Source organism: Sebastes fasciatus, chromosome 8, assembly GCF_043250625.1.
Source record: "Sebastes fasciatus isolate fSebFas1 chromosome 8, fSebFas1.pri, whole genome shotgun sequence".
Taxonomy (NCBI): domain Eukaryota; kingdom Metazoa; phylum Chordata; class Actinopteri; order Perciformes; family Sebastidae; genus Sebastes; species Sebastes fasciatus.
Genome location: NC_133802.1, coordinates 24,600,195 through 24,627,056, shown reverse-complemented (window position 1 = coordinate 24,627,056; position 26,862 = coordinate 24,600,195). Strand labels below are relative to the sequence as shown.

Here is a 26,862-nt window from a genome sequence, read left to right as displayed (position 1 = left end):
AAAGTAGACACTTGGAAAAGTTGAGACCGTGAGAAGTCAAAACCAAGAAAGAGATTAAGTGAGACCACCTTGTATCTGACATGTTCTGCCCTTAAAGCATGATCTTACCTCACACTAAACCTGCTACTCAAAGACTTCTAGCCTTCAAAACAAACCTCGTTTCCCTTTACTTCTCCTCCTCCTCCGCCTCCTCGTATCTTTTCACTTCCTCTGCCAAACTTTCCTTTTCTCTCTCTTGTTGCTCTACAAACCAAACTTTCCCTGTCCTTCCAGGAATCAGCTACTGTTACTGTTGTCCCACACCCTTCCCGGTCTTCAGTGTCTACACTAAATCCTTTTACTTGTCAAAACTTGACAGCCTTATCAGTATGAGTATTATCACCCGCTTAAACCCTCTCAATGATGACTGCATCATGGATCTAGAAGGCTAACAGTCGCATTACAGCTGTATACAGCAGGAAGCTGGCAGAACCGGATACGTCATATGAATGTGCAGGGCGGTGCAGTCCTGTGGGTCTGATGCACGTTCATTATGCCGAGGAAAATAACTCTGGATTCAGCTATTAGTTAATTTTATAATTTTTAGGACATAATGATTTAAATGAGGGATATTTAAGTGTTCGTACTGGGAAGTTGATTTACCTAAAAAAAAAAGTATCCTCTGATTTACAGACGTCTCTTTATACATCCATGACCACACACTCATTGATGTTTTCAGTCCAAAATGGCGACAGCGCTACCGCAGCGCCATGTAGCTGCTATTGTGAAAAAAGTTTTGTTTGCTTCTGCACTCTTTGGCCTTTTCTCCCGGCTCATGCAAAAACGGGCAAAGAGGTGGATCGTCGGTGGAGCTGAGGCGGGCCGGGTGACGCAGCAGAGCAGACAGCTAGCAGCTAGCGGCCAAAGACGGCACCCACCTGTCACTCAAAGCGGCCATGCCCCCAATTATGCCAGGTTAGTTATATGAAAATTCACCCCATACACTTGTTATGAACTCGGAAATTAATATAGAGACCAAAACCGTTTTTTGTACCAGGCGGTAAACATGTTTATCTCTGCTGTTAAGTTGGGCATTTTAACATGGTGGTCTACGGGGATTGACTCTCTTTTGGAGCCAGCCTCAAGTGACCATTCAAAAAACTACAGTTTATTTGGCACTTGGCCTCATTTCTCCGCACTAGAGTTTGCCGCTTGCCCGGCACCCCAGCTGTGAAAACCTCCAGCCACATGAGAAAGAGTAAAAGATTCCTAAGTGTCCCGTTACTCCACTTATTGAATTTTTACAACCTGGTGGACTGCCAGGCACTTGGCTCCACCAACACGTTTCGTGCCATTGCCACTCCTCGGTCCAGAAAAGGGAGAGGCAGAAAGACAGAGAGCAGCTGGTTGAAACATCCTCTCACCCACTGCTCTCTGCTTTTATGACCTCTGTCTACTTTCAGAAACGATGATGGCCTCTGTATTACATTTGTGTGTGTGTGTGTGTGTGTGTGGCAGATAGAGTGTACCACCGTGGACAGATATGTTTATCACGTAACCACATATGGGACCCACACACAGCCTGGCCTCCATCGCTCCTGTGTCAATGAGAGACCTGCCTGTAGTCTTGTGGTTTTGAAGTTGGAGGAGGGGGCGGTGATGAGAGCTCACACCTTCACACAGAACAAAGGTGCTACAGTTTCACTACTGTAAAGTGGTAGGAATAGAGCATTGTGATACCGCTGATAACACGGCTGTTGCCAACAATGAATTCCATTCGAGTGGCTCACAACAGCTACTTGAATCATAGTTTAGTCTGTGTCAGGGAAAACAGCCCTGAAGCTGAACTCTAACCCTCTACCACCAACAAGGCCAAATATCAGGGGGAGCTACGAGGAGCTCGACTCCCCTGAAAGAGACATGAGCTCCCCAGAAATCCTGATTTGAGAAACTAGTGCAGTGCCTGTTCAGAACGGGCTGAACGCTTGAGCTGAGATGTTGCTGCTTGCAGCTTTCTCAAGAACCGCTCATACGAACAACTTCACAGTTCACAATGCGCTTCCTTGGGTCCTCAGCAATACACCTGCCATGACATAGTTGAGTCACACACACCCACGTCGCAACCACTAACAGTCAGAAACACCAGTGATATACACTCTGGTTCATTGGAAAAACAAACCCAGGTTGCAGCTTATCGCGGTGAGAAATTCAGGTGAAATTCACTTACAGAGGAGGTAATTTCCAAATAGATGCATTAGTGGCTTGCTTTGACATAAACACTGCGGTTATAAAGTAGAGCATAGATTTAATTACCGGAGGTATTTTGCTGGCGATAACGTCGTCAGTGTTATAATTTAGTATCAAGTCTGACACTAGGGAAATATCGTCTTACTCACACGGGAAAACACATCCGTGGATTACTCACGGTCATACCAGTAAAATACACTGCTCATGTTCACTCCAGGGAATGTATTGATAGTGTATTTTTGCACGTAGGCAGGCGTATTCAAGCATGCGCTTGGAGCCCTAGGGGGCTCCCACAAAAGCCACCATTCGAACACAATCAGTTAGTATTCATAACTGTGTAACACTTGCCTTTACCCTCTTACAAAGAGAGACTAAGAATCTGTACTCGGGCACAGAAGTGCTTTGAGCTTTATTATTATCATACGCGTGACAATTACAGGGAAGCAGTCGTTGGCAATGAAAACCTTAGGCCTCAGGCTCCCTCCAACAATGCTCTTTAAATATCTATAAAAAAGGAAATCACACAAGTAAAAGCAAAATCTAAGTTCTAAAATATAAACAAATAAAATATAAAACAAGTAATATAAATTTGTATAGACAGTATTGCAAATGAATAAACTGAATGCAAACAGGAATGTAGTAATTGTATATGTATAATAAAAGTACATAAGAGTAAAGTGATGGTTTAAAGGTAAAGTACAATAGTGATGAGCTCAGAGCTCAACATTTTTATTTACAGGCATATTGTTTACCATGTTCAGTTTAGCGTATTAACAAGCTATTTGTTAATTTGCAGAAAACACAAAATGTGACATCTACTGCACGTCTGTCCATCCTGGAAGAAGGACGCCTGGGCCACGCTGCTGGAGTGAGCAGCGTGTGTGCAGGCTGAGTCTTTACCGCAGCGGTCCAGGTTCGAAACCGACCCTTTGCTGCACGTCTTCCCCTCTCTCTCCCCCGTTCCTCTCTCTCTTAGACTGTTCTATCCAATAAAGGCAAAAAAAGCCTTTCAGGAACATGAAATATAGCTAATGTGGCACTTTCAATTATGCAAATTTCTTACTTAAATCATTAGGTACAGTTGTCAACAAAGAGGGATTTGCTAAAGAACAGGCAGTTGAAGGATCTTGTAAGAGCACAAAACAAACCAGAGGAACCGGCAACGACCACGCAGAAGAGACACACTATAATCTGTCCCATTTAGAAGACATGCTAAAAAAAAAACACAGTAAATATATGTGATGTGTTTTCACATACATTGTCTCTGTGTTCACAGCACAAGGAATGCAAATAACCACTCATATACTAGTATGCAACGCCATTATTTCTGAAAATAGTGTTTTAAGTGATAAATCATTTAGTGAACTGAGAAAATGATATAGATTATATATGATATGTAGCCTTGATCTTAAAGTGGTACAGCCTCAAAATTGAGTAAGATCTGTTTGCTTTTCTGTCTCATATGAATGAGTGGTTTGTAGTTTGTTTGGCTACAAGTCAGAATTGGGTAAGAAGTTCACTTTGGGCTCTGCTAATGTAATTGTCATTTTTCACATTTCATATAAACAATAATTAAAAAATGAAAAAGTCAACAGATTCTACGGCTGTACCTGAATATGAGTTGACAGCGCTGAAAGGGGTGTTGATGTTATTTCTTCAGCCTATAATGTATTATTCATGGCCTCTACCAAGTCTCAGTGCAGTTTAGCCCCACACTAAACTCCTATGAGTCTGTTTTACCTGCAACACTTCACTGTGCGTCCCGGTCATAGTTCAGTTATAAAATCACTAGCGCCCCACAGAACGTCTCTCCTGGCGAGCTGCTGACAGCTCACTCAACCAAAGAGTCAATCTTTGCACTAAGCTAGGCTCGACATTGCACACAACATGTATCTCTATTCCCAACAACAGGGAGGGACCTATTCTACTTCTTACCGTGCCGCTGACCCTGACGTCGTAAAGCCGCCCCCAGTCATCTTCATGGCTGTCCACCATCATCATACTATCATCTTCCTCCAGGAACCACTCCGCCTGCAGGTCGACCTTGACCTCCTCCCCCATGGAGTGCATCCCTACGGCAGGGAACAGCCCCTCCGCAGAAACGGGAACCTCCACTGAACCGACCTGCACAGGAGAGGGATGTAAAGAAACGATAGGTGAAGAAACAACAGACAACAATATACAAACAGACAGTTGTGCCAGTGCAAAACTAGTGCTGGTGCATGCTTGAAATACAGCATTACAGATTGTCATTCAGATTAAAAACACCTACCTCTTTGCCATTTTTGGTGAAAAAGACTATAATAAAACCTGCTTCAATATTTTCTGAGTGTATTCCACAGCCAATGCGGTCACCGCGAGCACACTTTGGCCCAAACTGCTGTCCCACAGGGTTACCATTGTATAACCTAAGAAGAAATAGAATATAAAAGTTACTGCAAAAAACAACAACCATTCAATCTTTACTCTTTTTATAACTCCGATGATTTGCTTGTGAATTGACAGAGTGATTGCTGAGTCATTGGTCAGCTTCCTGCTTGTATTCTCTCCTGCAAGTTTACGATACCAGTAGAGTAACACACAAGTCATTTATCAAGCCTAACACTCACGAGTTCCAGTTATGAGGATTTGCTGCTTTCTTTAGGTTCTTTGGCTTTTGGACTATTGGTCAGACAAAACAAGCAATTTAAAGATGTCATCTTGAGCTGTGAGAAATTGTAATATGCATTTTTCTCTATTTTCTACTAGAGGTGGGCATTTCAAGCAAAAGTACTATTCGATAATCGCTGGGAACTATTCGATGTGTGTAGAGTCGGCACACTTTCAAATCTAACAACGTTCAAGTTGTTGTAACAGTGTAAAGACTAACCGAGGCGGTTTTGGCGAGTTTTATTTTGTTTCTGTCGAGTTGAAGCGTGTTTTACGATGCTCCGCCGCTCGAACAAATCTCCCAGCTGAAACTATGAGGGGCGCCGCACCGCACCCATGCACACACATCTGCGCCGATGGAAAAGAGACAAACTGAACGTGCCACACACGTTTTACAAGGCAGCGCCTGCGACGGTAAAGACAATGGAAAATATATTTTTTAAGACCAGAAATTTGCTTAAACTATTTGATTTTTTATAATTTAATGACAATTCAAGAATTTGAAAATCATTATATATACTGTATCTATAGTGGGGCTGTCAATCGATTAAAATATTCAATCGCGAAAGATGTACCACTGAAATCCTCAACCCCTATGAAAATGGCCATGCCAGTTTTTCTTCGTCAAAATTTAGCTTATGTTTGGTGCGTTATTTAACCTCCGTCGCGACAAGCTACTATGACATGGTTAGTACCAATGGATTCCTTAGATTTCTCTAGTTTAATGCTTATTGGTGCTAGTATCTTCACTCTAACTTTAAAACTGAGCCCGCTACAAAGATCGATCCGTTAATGCGTTAAAGAAATTAGTGGCATTAAAACAAATTTGCGTTAGCGCGTTATTATTCCGTACATTTGACAGCCCTAATCTACAGACTAAATCCAGCAACAAAAAAATTCGGTTTAAGCCCTAAAAACAATAACTAGGCATATCAATACTCCGACAAATTCTATTTCTCTGAGCGACAAGTTTTATGCCGGTGAAAAATGCAAAGAAAAAGTAAGAGCTAAGGAGAATCATATAGGGAATGACTGCTGCAGTTATGTGTGCATGCAGCACCAACAGCCCGCAATCCATTTTCTCAAACCATGCAAGAAACCAACGCTGTGTACCGTAGTGAAAAGATGTCTGTGGTTTGACTTACTTGCCGTTGTCAGCGTGGTAAGCTACAGAGTATGGCAGCCAGCCAGGCTGGTGGTCCAGCCTGTAGAATTTAGGCACCAGGCCCACAGCAATGGTCCCCCTCACCCCTGTGTCCACTATTGTCACCTACACACACACACAAACACACACACACACACACACACACACACACACACAAAGCACTGTAACTACAACTGTGGCCCCACTGAGCTATTTTCTGACTGCCACACTTGGAGCAGGCCTTTATAGACCTTACTCACTTATGTGGGTTAAATGAAAAGGTATTAAAAAAAGCAAAAAAAACAGCAGAGAGCCAAAATCAAAACACAGGTCTTATATTGTGAGAAACTTCACCTTCAATGAAAATCTAGACTCAGGAACATAAGCCCCCTAGTAAATCTCTGCCTCTCTCAGCCTTCAGTCTGTCTGGTCGGTGTCGGTCTCTCTCCCTGTGCGGGTGGACAGGTGGCCAGAGTTTTTACTACATACCGCCAACTATTTCTATTGCTGTCATTACTGTGATTAACACTGTTTTCAGAGGGCACCGTGAACACAACACAATACAACTGTGCCACAGTCCATCGCTATTATGTTCTAACGTTCTGCCTTTTAACTATTAACACCCAGCAGGAAACCCTTACAACAATGTTCTTGCACCCCAGAAGTCTTCAGGCCCTGACACACCAAGCCGACAGTCGGCCGTCGGCCTAGTTTTTGCGCTGTGTCTCACACCGTTGGCTCTAATCTGCCTATGTCTGAAATTTTTTAGCTGATTCAGCATGTTGAATTGGCGGCGGAGTCCGTCGGTGAGAGAAATCCCTCTGATTCAGCTCAAGCGAATTAGTGCACGAGGAGAGAAACGAAAGGGAGGAGGAAATCAAGCCAACGAGTAAAGTCAAGAGGGCAAACACAGAAGCCTCAGTGAGAGCGGTGTGTGAAAATGGTCGGCAAACAGCTTGTATATCCGCCACCCTAGGTCTTACGGTTTCCTATTGACGAATACAGACTACCGCTACCTACTGGTAGGGAGAGTTATTTCCTCTCATGCAGGCACAGAACGTACATGGTAGTTGGCTGTTGGCTGTAGTCTTTGCGGTGTGTTCGAACGTGACTTTTTAGCCAAGTCACAGGCGACGTGAGGCGATGCAACAGGCGGCCTCTGTCGGGGCTAGTTGTCTGATGTCGGTTTGGTGTGTCTGGGCCTTTATAGACAGGTGGGTTGGATCATTTTGGTTAAGTTTTTCCTCAACTGATGCGAGGGTTGTACTGTAAGGGACAGATTGTTAAACCCCTGAGGCTAATTTGTAATTTGTGATATTGAGCTATATAAATAAAATTGACTTGACTATGCCTGCACATTCCTCGTCCAGAGCCCCGGTGGAAGCAGAGGAAAACCTCCACAATCACCTCCTCCCCTCTGCATGACCCCAGCCTGTTAGTTAAGCACAATCAGAGCGAAATGACACACTACCAAGCAGAATTAGGTGAAAGGTAATGCAGGCAAACACAGGAGAACAGCCCCATCCGTCACCTCTCTAAGTAATTTCCCACCCCTCTAAATTTCCTTCCTCTCGATTATTCCTTCCATGTCTTTTCTCCCCTTCCCCACTTATCTGCCTCCCTCATTCTCTACCTCCCTCTTCAGCCCAGACCCCCAAATCGCTGCTCCTGTATGACAGTACGTGAAACCAAACTTCTTGGGTTTCTCTTACTAAAAATTCCAGGCCCAAATCCTTTTCAGCCGGGTACTTTAAGGATAATACTATTTACCCGTGCATTGTTAAAGAGCTAAATTCTTGGCAGGTCCTCACTTCCACACACGTAAACTGTTAAAATACCATTTGTGTCTGAATGATATTAATAAAAGTCACAGAAACATGTGAGATGAGGAAAGAGCAGGAATGTTCTCACTGGTGAGCCGTTAAGTTATGTTGATGTGATTTTTTTTTTAATAAATCTATTAAAACAAGTGGAATGCTGCAGATGTTCAGCTCGACTTCAAGAAGACAGATGAAAACTGGAGAAAGTGCAGCGGTAGTGACAGAGAGGTGAAATGGATTCCTTGTGAAAGCAGAACGAGGAGAAACACGAGGACACCAGTGACGCATACTTCAACAGCAGCCTGACCTTTATCAGAATAAATGTTCCCAAATTTTCGAGATATCTGCGAAACTGACAGCATGTGCGTCACACGGTGGAGAATAATGTAGCATAAAACTCTGGGTAATGACCACACTGAAAATCCACTTGTTTAAATGTCAGAGAGATATATCAGGCTCTATATGTGATTCTCATTTCAATATAAACGTTGTTATTGTTCAGATTTTCTTGCTAGGGGGAGGAGAGGGAGCGATCTGGAGGTCAGATGAGAGTTTGACATCACACATTTCACATTTAATAGAAATGTCACATCTGGCACAACTCTCAGCCACGATAAATAACGTCAAAGCACATCATCAGCCTGTTTAAAATCCACTTTGGAAGTGGTGCTTCTCGCCTCAAAAAAAAAGAAAAACAAATCTGAAAAGAATAGCGGAAGAAGTAAATCATTTACGCTGATGCTGCATGGTCCTCCTGTCTGGCTCTATTTGCAGCACAGCAGAATGACGTAGGTTCACAGGATAATGTATAGCCCTAATGTTTCCTCCTGAAGCCTAAAAAGCCAGACGAGGAAGTACGTCTGCCTCACCTGCCGTCTCATAACCACACGTCACAAGGTCTGACGTGCACTATCAACAAACACGCTGCCTCATAAATAACACACTGCAGCCCTCTGCACCTTATTTATGACTGAACTCTTGCAACTTTCCTGTGCTAAATCACCAAAATACTTTTTTCCTCTTCTGTATGTATGAGAACTATTAGAACGGCCTGATGCAGATTCACTAAATAAATGTCCAATAGTTTCTCCTGCTGCCAGTCTGCCTGCTGAAAAACACTGTGTGTTAGACTAATCTTTGTGCTCAAAGATACCACCTAACCCACACCCTATCCCTCATTCCAATGCAGCTCGGACATTCTTGAGGTAGTGGTTTTGCACTGGTGAACTGGGACTGTAGGGGGGCACTCAGAATTTAATATGAAGTTGAGAAAATTGTCAGCAATGGGATTCCAGGGGATAAAATTGCTGGCCGGATGGTAAAGCAATCTTGGGCACACACAGGGACGATGGTATGTGGTAAGCCTATCATATTGTGAATAATCCCCCACCCCAACATTTCAAAATGAATGATTGTGCAAAAAAAAACCCAAAAAAAAACAGTCTACTTATTTTCTAATGATTACCACATATCCCCAAAAAGTAGATAATCAAAAAGCAACAGAGATAGCAGTTGATCTATTGATGCACAAAAAACATCTTGGAGAGCAAAAGGTCAGGTCTTGCTCCGTTATAATAACAATGGCTGTATTCAAAACTGCATACTATACTAGTACGTACTGAAAATCTCCAGTATGCATTGGACCAGTCTACCTCGCCTACTGTATCCCGCAATGGAAAGCGCTGTAACGGCACAGGCTATGGTCACAAGCATTGATATATATTTAGGGGTAATGTACAGCGAGTCAGTCAATGTTGTGAAAGAATCACCCTGAAGGGGATTCTTTCACAACTATGACCCGTTCGCTGTACATTATCCCGCTTATTACACCGCTACTTACTGAAGAAATCAATATTTTGACACAAAAACGGTCCGCCAGAGTCCGACATCAGAACTGCGCCCATAGCAACGGTCTGTTATACAGAAATTACAGACCGCAGAACGGCGTGATTGACCTATCGGAATCGAGTATTCAATACAGCCGTGTAATAAATATTTATATATATCTATGGTCACAACAGTGGCAACTTTTTTTTAATTTTTCAAAGCTATTTCATCACTAAATTCACTTCTGAGAATTTTTTAGGCGTAGCTCGCTCAAGAGCCAGCCAGTGACGTTCACAGACCGACTACAGAGCAGCAGGCAGTGGCGAGGCAAAGAGCAGCCTCTGACGGGGCAGAGAGATACCTGCCAAGACAACATGACCCTTTTTAACATTACTTTAATTTTTGTAGGGAGAGCAGTCCACTGTTTAGTTGCTGTAACTGAAAAAGCAGTTTGAGTAAATTTTGTCTAGAAATGTTTATATTTTCCGTCTCGCATCATAGATGATCCTGTTTGTCTTACTTCACTATGAGCTGTTAGAATAAATTGTTTAAGGGGTGGTGGAGCTAAACCATGCAGTCTCTTATAGAGTAAACAAACACTGGTCATAAACATAAAAAAATCAAAGCTCAATACGTTGTATTTTTCAACAATATTGCAATAGAGGTACAATTTTGTTTCCTGAGGAACGCAGTATGCAGTAGGCAGTTTCGAATACAACCGCTGACTTACAGCATCACTATCAATGAGCCTTACCTCAAAGTAGCAATTTCCCTTTGATAAAGGATGGCCAGCCACATAGCAACCCACCTCTTCAGAGTTCCCTTGGTAACTAAAGGGAAGAAATTACAGGTTAACAATAGGTGACTTCTAATAGGTCCAAGTGCTGTATGCATAATCAAAAACACATCTCGAAGAACAACCTCATCTTTTCATCGAAAGACTGACTTTCAGTATAATCACATGCACCACACGTGCAACAAAAATGATACTAAAATATATACCCATTATTAACAGTTATAGGACAATTAAATGATTTAGAACTGCTCTTTAGCAGGAATGGTTAGAGGAGGATATACCAAATGACATGCACATGATGTCAACCAGCTTTATATAAGAAGGGATGGGATGTTTTGTTAAGGAAGGGAAATGTAGAAGGACAAATACAGATGTTCCTGAGAACTACGGAAGCTTCTGAGGCTTTGTATCAGCAATGTCATGTGTTGTGTTTTACAGCAGCTAGATCAAATGCCAACATCTTTAGAATAAGGAACATTCACAGCTACAGAACTAAACTGTATGATACGTAGGTACAGTATGTCTCTCTGAGGTTTACAGTCAAACAAGAAACTAAATTCAAACTGAACTACTTACAGAAACTTTTTTCTATTGGGATAGCTTTGATGTTTTAGAAACATACTGTGCCTTTCATGCTATGCTGACCTAGAAACAAGCCGCCATTGACGCTGGTTCTGAGGTAAGCAGTAGACCTGTTTGGGTTTATTAATGTGAAAGGCAAAACAAATGCTAACACATACTATCTATGGCCCTCAAGCTGTCTGTCTTCCATCTTCTACCTCCGCTGTGAATCAGTGACATTAATACACTACTCTTTCCTCTAATACAAACATTAAAAGTTTTGAGACGGGTAGTAGAAACTAGTAAAATCCTCTCATAGGCCAAATACCTCCTAGCTAGAAATGCACCGATCTGAACTGTCGTAGCAGCGCAGATTACCTTCAGTAGATGATGATCGGCACGCACCCAGCTCGGAGAAGCAGACAGGAGTTACCACACGGAACCAAAACAATGTAATGCTGTAGAAAATCTTATTTTAGCCACCCAAGAGAAAGGCTCACCTAAAAAAAAATCAATATCAGTTTAAGTGTATGCTATTTTGAATATTTTCACAGCTTTACCTTGCCGTCAGACAGCCCTTTCCGACGGGGAACTAAAGCCATTGTATCCATTTATGCTCTCGCTAAAACCACAAGACTCCATTGAAAAAACCTGTTACTTAACCTCACAGAACACGGGGGGTTGCTGGTCTACTGAAGTTGCGCATTTAGACTAATAAACTAACTGATCGACTACTGTGTTCTGCAAGGTAAAATTACTGTTTTGGTTGTGTTGGTTGCTTTGGCGATAGCATAGATAACGGCTTCAGTTCCCCGTCTGAAACATAGACTGTGAAGATATTCTAAATATTGCGTACACCTAAACTGATATTGATTTTTATAGGGGGGACTTTCTACATTGCTTTGCTTCCGTGCAGTAACTCCTGTCTGCTTCTCCAAACTGGGGGCGTGCCGACCGTCATATACTGTAGATAATACACTGACTATTGATAAGTACCTCATACAACCCCACTTCAAATCGCCAACACTATCCCTTTAAATGAAAAACACAATAAAGTAAGAATGGTTATAAAATAAGGAAACACTTCTTGCCAGGCAAAACCTACACAATACAGAAAATATTTTAAAATGTGTAATTAACCCAACATAGCACACAAACGTTTTGCCACTCATTATAAAAAGGCTGCCAATGAGTAGGCAGAGAAACCAACACAATTTAACACAGAAGCATCTTTTGAGATAAACCCAAACCAACAAAGCCACATAAAACACTTCAGTTCAAGAACAGGCTGACCTGAGTGCGTCTCCATCCTTCTGCAACCTCATGTATCGTTCCTGTGCTGGGCGCCCGTCCCCAATATCTCTGATTCGACGCCTCAGATTCAGGAGGCATCTGTGGTGTAGTACGTTGATGTCATCCATCTGAATGAAGAAAATGGGACAGTGGGAGACATATTTAGTACATTACCACAAGTTCAGCAGTCTGTGTGCAATATTTGCTGTCATGAAAGAAGGAAGACACAGAAAGGAGGAAACTGAATGACAATACTAGAGCAACATGGTGGACATGGAGGAACCGCTCCCCATGTAGATATGAAGAGCTCATTCTAAGATAACGAAAAAACTAAAATTCTTAGTGTCAGGTGAATATTCACTAATGAAAACATAGAAACGAATATTATATTAAATTTCTGCTAAAAGATCCCCTGAATTGCGATACAATGTTCCTTTAATACCTTCAATCTATGAATAATATTGTTATGAACTGATTTGTGATTTCTTTCAGTTTCGGTTTATGTATGTTATATAGTTAACATGCTGTTTGTCAATATAACATAAAAAAACGATAGGAGGGGTTGATATAAGCTCACCTTCCACCTTGTCTAAACTTTACCCCTGTATCACTCAGCCATGAGGTATGTCACTAATTCTGGCTTCAGGACCCATTATTGTACCTTACACAGCATGGTAGGATGGTCATCCCTCACTCTGGTACATTTTAGTCTCTAAGATCATCTCTGGCAAACTTCCGACTTACTTAAGCCGGAAGTTTGTAATTCTCCACAACAGTTATAATCTAAGGACACATAAATGGCTTCAGTTTAAAGTGCCTTCTATCAGTACAGAGGCTGGCAAAACAAGCCTGTTCCACTACGGTCCTTGGTCCTGGAAACGATCTGCAGGCCAAGCTTAAACTTGAGACCCTTATCTCTTTAAATTATTTGAAACATAGAATAAAGGAAGTGGTCACTGCAAGCTGCAGTTGTTTCAATTAATAGCAAACACATGACCAACATGCTGCATTGTTAATGCACTGTATAATGATGCAATGTATTTTGTCGTACCTATTGTTGCGGTCGTGATTCAATGCTGTCTTTATTTGTTGGATGCTGCTATTTGACCGTCTTGGCTAGGTCTCACTTGTAAAAGAGGTTTTAATCTCAATGTGACTTCCTAGTTAAATAAAGGTTATATATATATAATATGTGTCATTGAAACATATAACGCAGGTCCTTCCTTCCTGCAGCTGTCAGACTCCACAACCAGCACTGCTCCAGTAGACCACTTACACACCAAAAAACTGACAATAACCTGATATTTTCAAGTGGAATTTCATTCATTCATTCATTCATTCATTCATTCTCACTGGGAGCCAGGGCATTCAGCTGCTCTGCTCCCAGGTTATGGAACTCACTCCCCCCACACATCCGGCAGTCTGACAATATCACATCATTCAAATCCCTCCTCAAAACCCACCTGTTTAAACTGGCCTACTCTCTCTAGTACTCATCATCACCCATCATATGTGTCTGTACAATTATGTCTCTGTCATGTCATGTTGTTTTTATATTGTTTTATCTGTCAATGTTTTAATTGATTTCTGTAAGGTGTCCTTGGGTGTCCAGAAAGGCGCCACTAAATAAAATGTATTATTATTATTATTATTATTATTACAGTGCAATATCATTTTCCACTTGTGGAATTTTGTTAATAGTCTGTTTATTGTCAATACTGTATATACTGCTCCTATTTGTATACTTCCTTCTATTTAAATGGTTCATATTTTGTTACTTTGTTTAGATCTTTTTTTTTTACTGTGTTAGCTGATGCATCTTGTTTTTTGCACTATCGCCTTTGCTGCTGTACACTGCAAATTTCCCCACTGCGGGACTAATAAAGGAATATCTTATCTTATCTTACCTAAAAGAGAATATAACATAAGAGTAAAAGCTGTAGTGCAGTATATAAGATCATTATCTGGTTTAATAAAAGGCAGCAGCAAACAGGAAATCTTAAGCTTTGATTTAAAATAACTCAGAGTTGGAGTTGGTCCTGCAGGTTTCTGGGAGTTTGTACCAAATATTTGGTGCATAAAAACTGAACGCTGCTTCTTCTGCATGTTTAGTTGTGACTCTGGGGACACCAAGCAGACCTGATCCAGATGACCTGAGAGGTCTGGATGGTTCAGAACATAGCAGAAGATCAGAAATATAGATTCAGATATGTCCCCCCCCCCATGATTCAAATAAAATAAATCAATCCAATATTAAAACAAACAAAAGAGAAAACGTCACACTGCCGCAGCGAGGTGGTGGGCGTGCCAATGTTTACATCTGAGCTGCCAAGCTCTGCTAGCCAGAAACCTGATGCTAACGATGAAGCTAACTTCAGTTAATCTAGCAATGTTCGGGCAGTTAACTGACAATTGTCATTTAATAACTTAGTATTACTTAAAGAACATTTAATAAAGATAATTATCTATTCGTCAGTTTAGTGACAAGGGGGGTTAATTTAGTGTCAAAGCTCAACATGGGTTAGCAACATTAGCAGCTATTGTGTTAGCTTCTTAGCTCTGTAGCTGAGGTTCTCGGTGTTTTACAGCAAAGAGGATGAGATTCTCCCTAAAAGACGAGCACAGAACAAGGATTTATTAAAAGGTATCGTTATCGATGAGTCAATCGCTTACCTGTTCTCTAGGCGGCTGATACGACAGATCAGCTCTCCATAGCGCCTCATAAACAACAACAACTTTAGGAACTAGAGCTCGGCGCTTCCTAGTGACCTCACACCCTCGTTCTGAGGTAGCCAATCATTGGTCGTTTCTAGAAGGGGAACCAGCAAATTGGGGAAACTCTCGCGAGATTATTAAGGTTAGGCATTTATCTCGAATAATTAAGGTTAGGCATTGATCTCGAATACGTGTTTTTTAGTTTTTTTCTTTAATATTATATTTATTCCTTTTTTGTTCATTTTGAAACAACAGAACAAACATTCACAAACGTCCCCAATAATAACATTCTCGGTACGAAGAAACTTCATAAACCTAATATTAATAAAAAAATAAGCCAGTATAGATACAGAAAAAAAATATATACAAAAAATAGATATATAAGTAAAATGAATATACACAAGTAAAAGAAATAAAATTAAAACAATAAAATAAAATAAAATCTATTTATATATACATATATACATACATACACATATACACACACGCAGTATATACACATTCAAAAACACATATACATATAATCAATTAAAAAAAATCAGTGTACAATTCAGTCATCATCCTATTCTATCCCCCTATTCACAATCGTCCTGCTCCAGCAATGATACAAATTACAAGCTACCTTGGAGAGACGGTGGTATCACCAATCCTTATCCGATCACTGGGATCTACAGTCAGGCCGTTCATTAAATGTATGAACGGTTTCCACATCAGATCTCGAATAGTTAATGTTAGGCATTGACCTCAAAACAGTTAAGTTTAGGCATTGACCGAGAATATTTAAGGTTAGGATATGTCGTCGGGGCAGCAAGTCTCGCGAGAACTTTTGCAAGTTTTTCGCAGATCTCAGATCAGATTTCGCAATTTGCGGGTTACCTTCTAGAAACGCCCGCAAATAGCATCGAGTCCAAAGAAATGGTGACAAGCTAAAAAACATACTCTGCTACAAGTAAGTTTTTAAAAGTCTTAGTATCAAAAGTTAATACTCATTATGCAGAATGGCTCATTTCAGCATCATATATTATAATCACTGGATTCTAATTAGTGATGCATTCATGTGTAATGTTGTAGCTGGTAAAGGTGGAGCTAATTGTTATTATTTTATATACTGCTGGGTGGCTTAATCTATAATAATACATAATCATTTATTAGTTGATTTATATTTTGTATAAATAATCTCAATCTGCAAAACTCCAAGATGTAGTGGAGTTAATAGTACAATATTTGCCTCCAAGATATAGTGTATATAATAGCATAAGATGGAAATACTCAAGTAAAGTACAAGTACCTCGAAATTGTACTTAAGTACAGTACTTGAGTATGTACTTATAGTGACATTCCACCACTGGTTTCATAATCCTAAACTGAAATGTTGACAGTTTAACAGAAGGTCAGGGGGATACATCCCAACAGGGCAGAGCAGCGTCCCACCACAGGGTTTTGTGTGGATTCTGGTTGCTATGTTGAAGTGGCAGCAGAGGGACTCTCTGAGCCAGCTGGGATAGACCTGAGCCGGGGAGGCAGAGAGGAGGAAAAATGAATAACCCAAGGGCAGTGTGGAAAAGAGGGCCCCCGTTGGTCTGGCGTGTGTCTTGGAACATTCTCCTGATATGTGGAAACAGAGCTGATGGGAACACAAGACGGCAGGTGATTTCTGCCCTCCTTGCCAAGATTAATCAGAACAACAGGCTGCTGATGGCAAGGCAGATTGGCCTCATGTAGCCCCGCATTCCAGTGGGAAGCACAGCTTACTGGGTATGTCTGTATGTGTGCTAATATCTGCACTACTACTGCTGGAGCAAATGACCCAGTGCCAGGCAAACTCCACACAGCACATTTAGTGTGTGTGCACATACATGTCCTGTTTATTTTAAGGGCATCATTACAAGTCAGCATTGTTATATTGATATCCAAATTCTGTCATTTCTTTGGCGTCGTGTTCACGTTGCATCTGTCCACAGAGCGCCACAGAGCAGCAAAGCAATGTCAGATAACACAGGAGACAATGAGACTCCAGATAAGAAAGGAATTCCTCAACACTCTACCAATGATCTTCATGTGCAGATCCTTGACTTTGCTTTCAATTTCATATATTCTTGCAGTGCCATAATGTGCTGTGTGGATAATAGCATCAATACGCAGTGGAAAAGTAGAACAATTAATAAAATACTTTGCTCAAATATAATTAAATTGTATTGTGGTTATAACAGAAGACTTAGCTCACATAAAAGTACAGACTTTATAAAGTACTCAGAACTGGAGGTTGGAGAATACTTCTGAAGTATTTTAACTGCGGTAGTTGCAAAGTTGTTAAAAGAATAGTAAAATATGTATATTTGAGTATAACATCATCATTTATACACAACAAATAACCTGTTTTTATTCCTCAGAATACCTCGCAGAACAGCGCAGACATGACGGATCAAGTGTTGTGTGTTGAGTAGATGTTCAGTAGTGATCTTTTGAAGATGGCACCCGGGTAGAAAATCCTAACTGGCTGAGTGGAGCGATGGATTGCATTATTAGCAGTTTGGCTCGGGTTGGTCGATGTGCATTCCTGCAAAAGTGAGCCCTCCTCCTCCTCCTCCTCCTAATTATCCAGATGATTACTCTTCCAATTCAAACAACTGGTGAGCAAAATCCTTCACTGCCCTCACACTTCAACATGTTATATAGTCCATAAAGTCAGTTAATATCTGATAGCTGCTGAAAGATAACCTAAAAGTTTATTAAAGGCTTCTTGTGGAGGCATTACAAATCTGACTCAGCAGTGATTTGATTTTGCTGAGGCACAGTTTCAGTTAGTGTATGCTCCACAAGTATTTCCCGTTGGGTTTATTTTGCATACAACTCTTGAATTCAACATGCTCAAAACTTGTTGTGTGTCTGTAATTTGACAAAAAAGCTGTCGATATTTGTCCTGGAAATATTCTGAATCCAAGCGAGAAGGAATCACACAGCTGTGCGTTTATTGTCGCAAATGGCATTGCAGTGGCGAGGCTGATGGAGGCACATATACATTTGTATTTGTTACCATGGCAAATGTTATTCCAGAAAGGTCTCTGACACTGGAAAGAAAGTGCAAAAAGCTGGACGTGACTGCTACTGTTTAAGCATTTGTGTAATGTTGAGCATGAGAAGAAGGGTTGGATGTATGTGTGAGTATATAACAGGAAAGGGTGGAGAGATTTTGATAATTTCTGAAAGGAACATAATCCACCCCCCACTTGCTCTGTCCCTCCCTGCTACCTCCCTCCTCCCTCTCTCTCTCTCTCTCTCTCTCTCTCTCTCTCTCTCTCTCTCTCTCTCTCTCTCTCTGAGTCCCAGCCCCTGAAGGTGTCATAACTGCTCTCTCTCTCTCTCTCTCTCTCTCTCTCTCTCTCCCTCTCTCTCTCTCTCTCTCTCTCTCTCTCACTCACTCACTCTCTATCACCGCCTTTCAGATCTTTAAAAGCTGGTGCTTTGCTGTGTCTCTCTCGATCTCCATTTGTCTCCTCTGGCACTGCAGGGGACTCAACCGGCAAAGCACCAAGGAGAGCTACTGTATAGAAACGGGAAGAAGACTGAGGAAAGGGGAGAGAAAGGGAAAGAGAGAGAGAGAGAGAGAGAGAGAGAGAGAGAGAGTGAGAGAGAGAGTGAGAGAGGGAGAGAGAGAGAGAGAGAGAAATATATATCCAGAAATAGCATCAGCCACATTTAACTGACAGAGAGTGACAGAGTGGAGAACCTGAGACCTGGACAGAAAATGCCTATCCTTTCTAACTTAACAACCGTTGTTTTGTTGCTGATTGCACACTGCGGATCATGGACCGGGGCAAACCGCTTGGGCCCCTTCAAGGTCTGTCCCTCCTGCAGGGATCCACTGGGGGCAGGTCGGCCCCCCAGGGACCATAATGTTGCCGGTAGCACGTCAGTGTTGGCCCAGGGAGAGCCCTGTGGTGTGTACACCCTGAGCTGTGCCAAGGGGCTCCGCTGTGTTCCCCCACCAAGGGAGCACAGCCCCCTCCAGGCTCTGTTGCAGGGAAGGGGCATTTGCGCCAAGCACAGCAGGACTAGTCCCACTGAGAGGCCCCACCCCACAGGTAAGATACTGTACACACACACACACACACACACACACACATGTGCATGATATCATGTATGCATGCACCTAGATGCACACATGCATGGAGATTGCAGGTACAGCTATTGCAGTGCAGAGGCATATCCGCCACACATTTACCTCCTGTATTGCTGTGAATTGCATGTGATGCTGTGTCACTCACCAACAAAAAAAGAAAGGCCAATTAGTGTGTGACATTTAAGCCCGGATGCATTTGTGTACACCACAGATGAATTTGCAGACCTCAAGCATCCAATACTGCTCAGCAGTGCCTCTGGAGTCACTGTGATAAAAAATTTAATTTGTCATTATTGTAAAAGGGCTGTGATTTGTTTATAAGAAATTATGGCAGATCACATAAAACAAGGAGCTTTTATTTAGTCTCGGGGTGTTGCAACAGTGTATAAATGAAGATGCATATCCCTGCGTTTATACGATTTGTATAGTGTTCTATATTTCATCCATTTGAATGACAGGGTGCATGACAATGATCTGTTCTACAAGTCAGCCTCTCTGTAGAGAAATCAGAATGGATGTGAAACTGTCACAGAGTCACCTACATCCTGATCAAGCTGCTTTTTATTGCAGTGATCTCCATCTACTGTTCAAACTGGGATACTGCGATGAACTATCTGAAAAGGAAACATACTGATGGAAATTAGGTCTCTCATTGAATGACCAACCCAGATATAGATCCCATCTGCTCAGTAATGTCTTGTGCAAAAAAAAAAGATAGATGTCTAAATATTATATATATGCAGCCCATATTGTAAAATGTGACATTGGATGTGGTTTGATGTTAACGGCTGCAATGGTTTTTAATGTCACATTCTCATGCCGGTGTGTCGTTTCCTCTCAGGTCCCCATCCCTCACACAGTGGTGACATTGAAAAAGTAAGTTCATGCTCTTAATTTACAGTCTTTAATGAGTGAAGCTGACGGAGCGTGAGCAAAAAACGGAGATGTATAAAGCATTTTATATAACAAGATTGCGTTAATGCACATCATATGTGATGGAGAGGGTTGTACATCGAGCTGCGTTATGTTATAGAGAGTTATTGCCATAGATTCTCTGCTGTTTGGGGTGTTGCAGTGGCATGTACACACACTGCCCTGAAGCCATGCATTATGGTGCATGATGTGTGTGCTGCTATGCGGCAGAACTAATTGAGCATGATGTGAATCAGGAAAGTTTCAAGTCGGCCGCAGACGCCACAGATTTCTCACTTTGCGAGCTGCAGCATTTGGACTAATATGTATATCATCATGGGAACAACAATACTCACATAATTGATGAAGATGACACAGATTAATTTCACAAAGTGACACAAAAAAACGCACAGTCACTTCAAACCATTCAGTGACCTGAAAAGCTAAAGCATTGTGTAACAATATGGTTATATAATGTTATACAATATGTGACATCTGATATAAATATACATATTCCCTGCTTCTGGCTCTAATGCTGCATCACTGTGGCGAATCCTTTGTGATTCACATCGACATGTGTTGTGATCAAAGAGGATTTCTGCCAACACAATCACCTGAGGGGGAGATAGCAGCTTGCCACTGCCACTCTTTAGATGAAGACAGGTCCTCTGGTGATGTTTGAATTCACACTCTGCGTTGTTGCTGTTTTCAGGCACCCTGCCGCAAGCTGCTCAATAGTGTCCTGAGGGGTCTCGAGCTGACAATCTTCCAGTCTGACCGTGACATCTATATACCCAACTGTGACACCCGTGGCTTCTACAGAAAAAAGCAGGTAACTGAAACATCATGATGGGAACTTTTCTGTGATGTGAAAATGTGTCTTTGCTGCACTCCACTGCAGCTTTCTGTTCGGTGCATCCACAGATTTGTCTGTGACCATATGGGGCTGAGAATAACTGACACTTCTCTCTCTCTCTCTCTCTCTGAGCCTCTCAGCTGTGAGCTCAGAGAATCAGTACTGCGCTATGATGACATATCATTTTCTCTCTCTTCCTCTCTCACCACCTTTCCCCCACTCTCCCACTCAATCTCCACCCTCCTTCCATTTCAAAATCTCCCTCTCTGTCTCTTAATGTCACACAGTGCCGCTCCTCCAAGGGCATGCAGCGTGGCCACTGCTGGTGCGTGGATGAACTCGGCACGCCCGTGCCATCACGTGCCAGCGAAGATGGTACTTTACCGTGCGATGGGGAGTGAGGGATGGGTCTGTCCTATTGCTCTGAGCCTGGAGGAAGAAGGTGGAGGAGGAGGAGGAGGAGGAGGTGGTGGTGGAGAAGCAGGAGCACAGGGAGAGGGGGTGGCTTTAGCATGTGCTAGACACTGCCTGGACAGGAGGTAGCAGGGATAAACCACTTCCTATGGAAAATACACACCAGTTAACGTTCATGTCCTCTCTAGAAGCAAGACACACACACTCTCACAGTCCAGCAGCAGCAACAATAACATCTGCCTGAATGTTCAACAGTTGCAGCAACGTCCTCTGCGTCGTCTGGCGACATGCTGCATGCTCACATTAATGCTCTGTGAACTGCCTCAGTGATCCAAGCGGTATTACTCCGAATGATCTCTATATTCCCTGGCTCTTGTCCTGGCTTTCTGGTAGATTTTTATTTTACTTTTTACTTTAGGATAGCTGACACTGCCTGTGTTTGTTCTGATCTCAGTGGGCTGATATACTGTTAACGCAGGTGATGTGACACAAATGTTTGAAAAATGTGTCTCCCTCACCGTCCTCTCTCCCTCTCTCCAAAGATACACTGATATCAACATACCTAATTGACAGAATATTTCTTTTCTATTAATTTATTTTTGAGTATGTGTTTCCATCAAGTACTGCTTGAATCTTACAGTATCTTATATATATGTCAAGTCAGAAAAAAATAGTCATACGAATATGATCCTGGATGCTTCTGTTCATTTTATTTGTCAAAATGGCGTTCTGACTGCTTATTAGTTGATTGTTTGTACATATGTTGGATTTTTGTGGTCGACTGTGTGTTCTGAAGTGGCAGACAAAAAGCTTACGGCTGTTACCCTTTTCAAAAAGTTGTAAGGCATATTTTTATACACGTCAATATAATATTTTATATATGAATTGTTGGTTTATTTAATGAACTACAGTACAATGCCATGTATTTTTATATTGTCAGCAGTTTCTTATTTAAAGACAGAGATTATTTTATTTCATGTTAGGGGAAGTGTTGTGCTTTAAAGGCACCTTTATGGCAAAACTCATCACATTCATCAGAGCTCTATTCAACTGCTGCACATCTTATGGTTATATCTCATGTTTTTAATTTCCTTTTTATTTATGCTTTGTTTATTTGAGAATCGAGAATGTCCATGTTACTATTATGTTTTATTTTTGGCACATCATACTACAAATTCTGATTTCAGTAGAGGAAAAAATGATCAAATTTGTTTATTTGTTATGTCTTTCCCAAGTCCTTGCAAAAGTCATGAAATGGTGTGCTATTAAAGTGTGATTAGAATTTATCTATTTCTGAACAATCTTGTTGTGCCAATGTGTGTGCCGTGATGATAGGTCCATGCACAAAGGACCTGTAAGATTTGCAAATATGAAAATAAAACATAATGATAATAAAAATGGAGAAGAATTAAACATATATTAATATAACAACGGCTGTTGGGTGTGTTCTTTTTAGGTATTTGTGATGAATTTGAATGATGCTGCTTTTGATGATGATGATGATGATGATGATAAGGAGACAAAGATGAGAATAATGATTATGATGATGATGATGTGAGATTTCTTAAAATTACCCTTATTTAACCAGGAAATCGTCATTGAGTGTTTCAAGACAGGCAGCACACACAAACACAAACAACAGAAGTTAGATAACCAGTGGTGGAAAATAACTAAGTACATTTATAGGCTACTGTGCTTAAGTACAACTTTGAGGTTGTTGTAGCCTACTTTCATTTTATGCTATCTCTACTGCACTACAGGAAATATTGTACTACTGTACCACTACTTTTATTTAACAGCAACAGACTTACTTTACAAATTTATATTTTACCTATAAAACATATGATCATCTTATAAAACATGATAAATAGCTGTTGATCAAACTGAGCAACAGTTTATACAGTAGACTTCTGCATTTAAATGCTGCCTAAATGTTAATGTATCGGTAATTATACTATTAATAATTATAATAATAGATGGGATACTTTAAAAGTGCTAAATTCGATACCCAGAGCATTAATATAGCAGCAAACAACTATTGTCTATGTCAAAATATAGAGGAGTAATGTCTACCTGAGCAGAGAACGAAGTCACCGCCAGGCCGGCCTCACATGATTTTAGTGCATGTTCGTGCATGTGAGCATGCCCCATGGCCGCCGCTCCGCCCTGCTCTCATACGTTACAGCTGATAACGTCACCCTTCAGTTCCCCCTGTGGTAAACAATGTTAGCTCCGTCAGCAATTGCGTCGTTGTTTGCACTGCTCGCCGTCGCCATGTTGAGAGCCATTGAGAGGCAATAGAAATGCTCCCAATCCCGTATAGCACCTTTAAACCATGAAAGGAGTCACTATGCATTATGGGTATTTCTACTTTTGGTACTTAAGTACATTTTGCCAATAATACTTACAATAATACTTTGACAATAATACTTACTTTTACTTAAGTAAGATTTTGAATGCAGGACTTTTTTTTGTAATGATGTATTTTTACAGGCTAACACTAGCATATGATAATGCTAACATGCTGATGTTAGCATGTGTAATATTTAGGCTACTGGACCCAAGCCAGCAGAAAGAGCGCCAGGCTTTCAAACAAAAGCCAAACGGTGGAATTACAACTTCTGTGTCTGTCACGTGATGCCATTGGGCCCAAAAATACTTTTTCCCATAGACTTACATTGGGAAAGAGAAGTCTGTAAATCAGTGGGTTGTTTTTTTTATTAGGTAAATCAACTTCCCAGCATGAACACTTGAATAACCCTTATTATTATTATTATTATTATTAAATGCACTAATAGCTGAATCCAGAGTTATTTCTCTTCCTCTGTTCATGTGAATGAGACCCAGACCGAGGCTGGAGCGAGGAATGAAAGCAAAATCATCCAAATATTTAGCCATGACATTGAAAATCTATTAGATAACACTGAGCTACATTTTCTGTACTCCAACACAACAAACTGCCCGGCTGGAGCTCGCGTTTCCACCATGGACGTAAATAGCACCATATTGTAGCCCGTGAGCAGCCGCCATCTAAAGCGTTCTCCCTCAATACTGGACCAATTTAAGATAATATTGGTTGAAAAATAGCGAAGTCACCCTTTAAAGGATAGTCATTTTCTGTCCAGGCCTCAGAGAAGCTGCAGAATATGGAGCCTAAATGAAAGAGATTCATCTAGAACAAATATTTATAAGAAGAAGCGTGCTCCATTGGTCTGCCAGGATGGCTGAAGTGTGACACTAAATCAGTTGTGTAACTCATTAAGACTTCTGCACAGTCACTCCTGAAGCCTTGGGTGCTGCACTGAGGGTCCCTCTGAATCATCACAAACAGGTTACTGTGTTTTACTGATTCAGTTTGAGGCTTTATGCTCGTATGCACTGAGAATCCCCTCTGCAGTGGAACAGAAATTACACATTAGAGCATATTAAAGTCATGCTGCTTTTCTGCCATTACAAGGCACATAAAGGATGGTTTTTCTCCTGCTTCGCAACACAGAGACCAGATACATGCCTGTTTCCAAGGTAACAGCATAGAATATCCCATTTGTTCATGCGTAATATGAAATGAGGGCCTTGCAGAAAACGAAGGAGGAAACATGATCCTTTGTAGAATCACACCACCACACGTCCTACTTCTCTATCTAGGGTGGTTTGCTATTCTTGGAGATTATTTTCTGTGCATTGAGCATGAGATAAAGCCAGCGATACGTCTGTCAAGCACAATACATCCACCTACTATTCTGTATACAATTGTACAGTTATCATGTAAAGACACATTTCTATTTCAAAATGAAACATTTATGCGTGCAGATAGATTGGAGAGACTCAATTATCTGGGTCAAAGTTTTGAAAATGTCCAGATGTTAAAGCTAATATTTGGGAGAAACTGATGGAAATATTTCTATAACACATTCTTTACATTGTTCTCAAGCGCCAAGTAGAGTCCTCGAGAGACGAAACCGAAGATCCTGCATTTATTTTCTCTTTATAAGGGGTGTTCCCATTGTTTTTCTTTATTTTATTAATTTATTTATTGGGAACAACACACATTAAAAAACATCAATATGTTGTAAATGTGTCAGATTTTTGCCAAAAAAGGGCAAAAAATAGCTCTTTTCTTATTGACAAAATGTATATACAGTATATGAGAAACAGTGCTGCATTCACAGCATATTGGAAAAATGGAACTTCTGATACAATAGTATGACAGCAGGCCTTCAATTTTGAATACAAGCTAAAACAACAGCTTCAAATAGAAAATAGAAAATAGAAAAAGAGTAACTGAACTTGTTTTCGCTTTAACTTCTCACCTTACTGCAGTGATGTAAAAGTGTACTCCTGGACCCTGTGACATCACTGTTGGATGTGGTTCCAGGTGCAACCAATACACAAAGTCTGTTTTTTATCAAAGCATATTCAATTATAGTCGGTATTCCTGACTTCCAATCTAAATGCATCCCAGTACATCTGCTCGGGAAAACATGCAGCACGTCGTAAATTGATGTTTGTATGGCAAGTATACATACACAAGCATAGATAGCGAAGAGTAACGGCATATAAAGTAGCCAACTTTGAATTAAACAAGAATATATTTCTAAAAATCTCATTTAAGACTTTTTAAGAATCTGCAGGAAGTAAATGGTAAACGGACTTGCGTTATATAGCGCTTTTATTCTAGTCTTCCGACCACGCAAAGCGCTTTACACTACGTGAGCATTCACACACACACATTCATACAGTGATGGCAGAAGCTGCCATGCAAGGTGCCAACTTTGCCCATCAGGATCTAATCTAAATACTCATTCACACACCGATGGCTATGCCTTCGGGAGTCATTTGGGGTTAAGTGTCTTGCTAAAGGACACATCGGTATGTGACCCAAACCACCGACGTTCCAATTGGTGGACGACCTGCTTTACCCTCTGAGCCACAGCCGCCCGCAAGTAGTAGACTAGAACCGCATGCTCGCAAAGACTGAATGGCAAAATGTATCTAGCTGAACTCCGGCTAGATACATTTTGCCCGAGTTTGACTCCAACTTGAATGGCTGTTCCTTTGTACTTTTCCGTACTTTTTGGAGGTAGTTTTTTTCCGAATTCCAAGTACAATGGATTGCAGCATATGTCTTAATCCTGATGGCGTCATAGTGATGTCATCAAGGTTGGGCTTGAAGACTATGACTCAGGTATGGGTATTACTATTCATAATGTTAAATGTTGGGTCCAAATATTAACCATTGTTTTTATTAATCTGTCTCTCATAACTTTATGGAAATGCAATATAATAAAATTGCTGCAGCGCCCCTTTAAAGGTACTATAAGTAACTTTCATTAGGTCCTTGTTATTAATGACATCCGTGGCAGTTAAGTGAACTGCAGTCAGCCTCCTGTTGCTCCGTAGGCGTGATCGATCATCCTGGGCATCGGCCAAAACATTGACGTGACATTACATTACAATCATATATCACTGTTACTCTCTGTAATGTCTAATCTCCATGATACTGACTAGCTCGCCATTTGCAGATTACTT

General features: G+C 41.1%; 2 protein-coding genes across 2 annotated transcripts in view; one reads left to right on the top strand and one right to left on the bottom strand.

The window, feature by feature from the left end:
* LOC141772988 (SPRY domain-containing protein 3-like) overlaps nt 1-15,129 on the bottom strand; it is a 57,617-nt gene extending 42,488 nt beyond the window's left edge. Inside the window, exons 1-6 of the mRNA XM_074644589.1 lie at nt 14,990-15,129; nt 12,317-12,444; nt 10,421-10,496; nt 6,021-6,145; nt 4,499-4,634; nt 4,162-4,350 (exon numbers count right to left, since the gene is read on the bottom strand). Of these exons, the coding sequence (XP_074500690.1) occupies nt 4,162-4,350; nt 4,499-4,634; nt 6,021-6,145; nt 10,421-10,496; nt 12,317-12,444 (654 nt within the window). The 5' untranslated portion in view covers nt 14,990-15,129. The remainder of the gene's footprint in view (nt 1-4,161; nt 4,351-4,498; nt 4,635-6,020; nt 6,146-10,420; nt 10,497-12,316; nt 12,445-14,989) is intronic.
* A 3,380-nt stretch (nt 15,130-18,509) lies between these two features.
* On the top strand, nt 18,510-22,762 carry LOC141772983 (insulin-like growth factor-binding protein 6). The gene is made up of 4 exons (XM_074644574.1): nt 18,510-19,113; nt 19,993-20,027; nt 20,776-20,895; nt 21,207-22,762. The coding sequence occupies exons 1-4, from the start codon at nt 18,777-18,779 to the stop codon at nt 21,318-21,320; spliced, it is 606 nt and encodes a 201-aa protein (XP_074500675.1). The 5' UTR covers nt 18,510-18,776; the 3' UTR covers nt 21,321-22,762.
* The last annotated feature ends 4,100 nt before the right edge of the window (nt 22,763-26,862 follow it).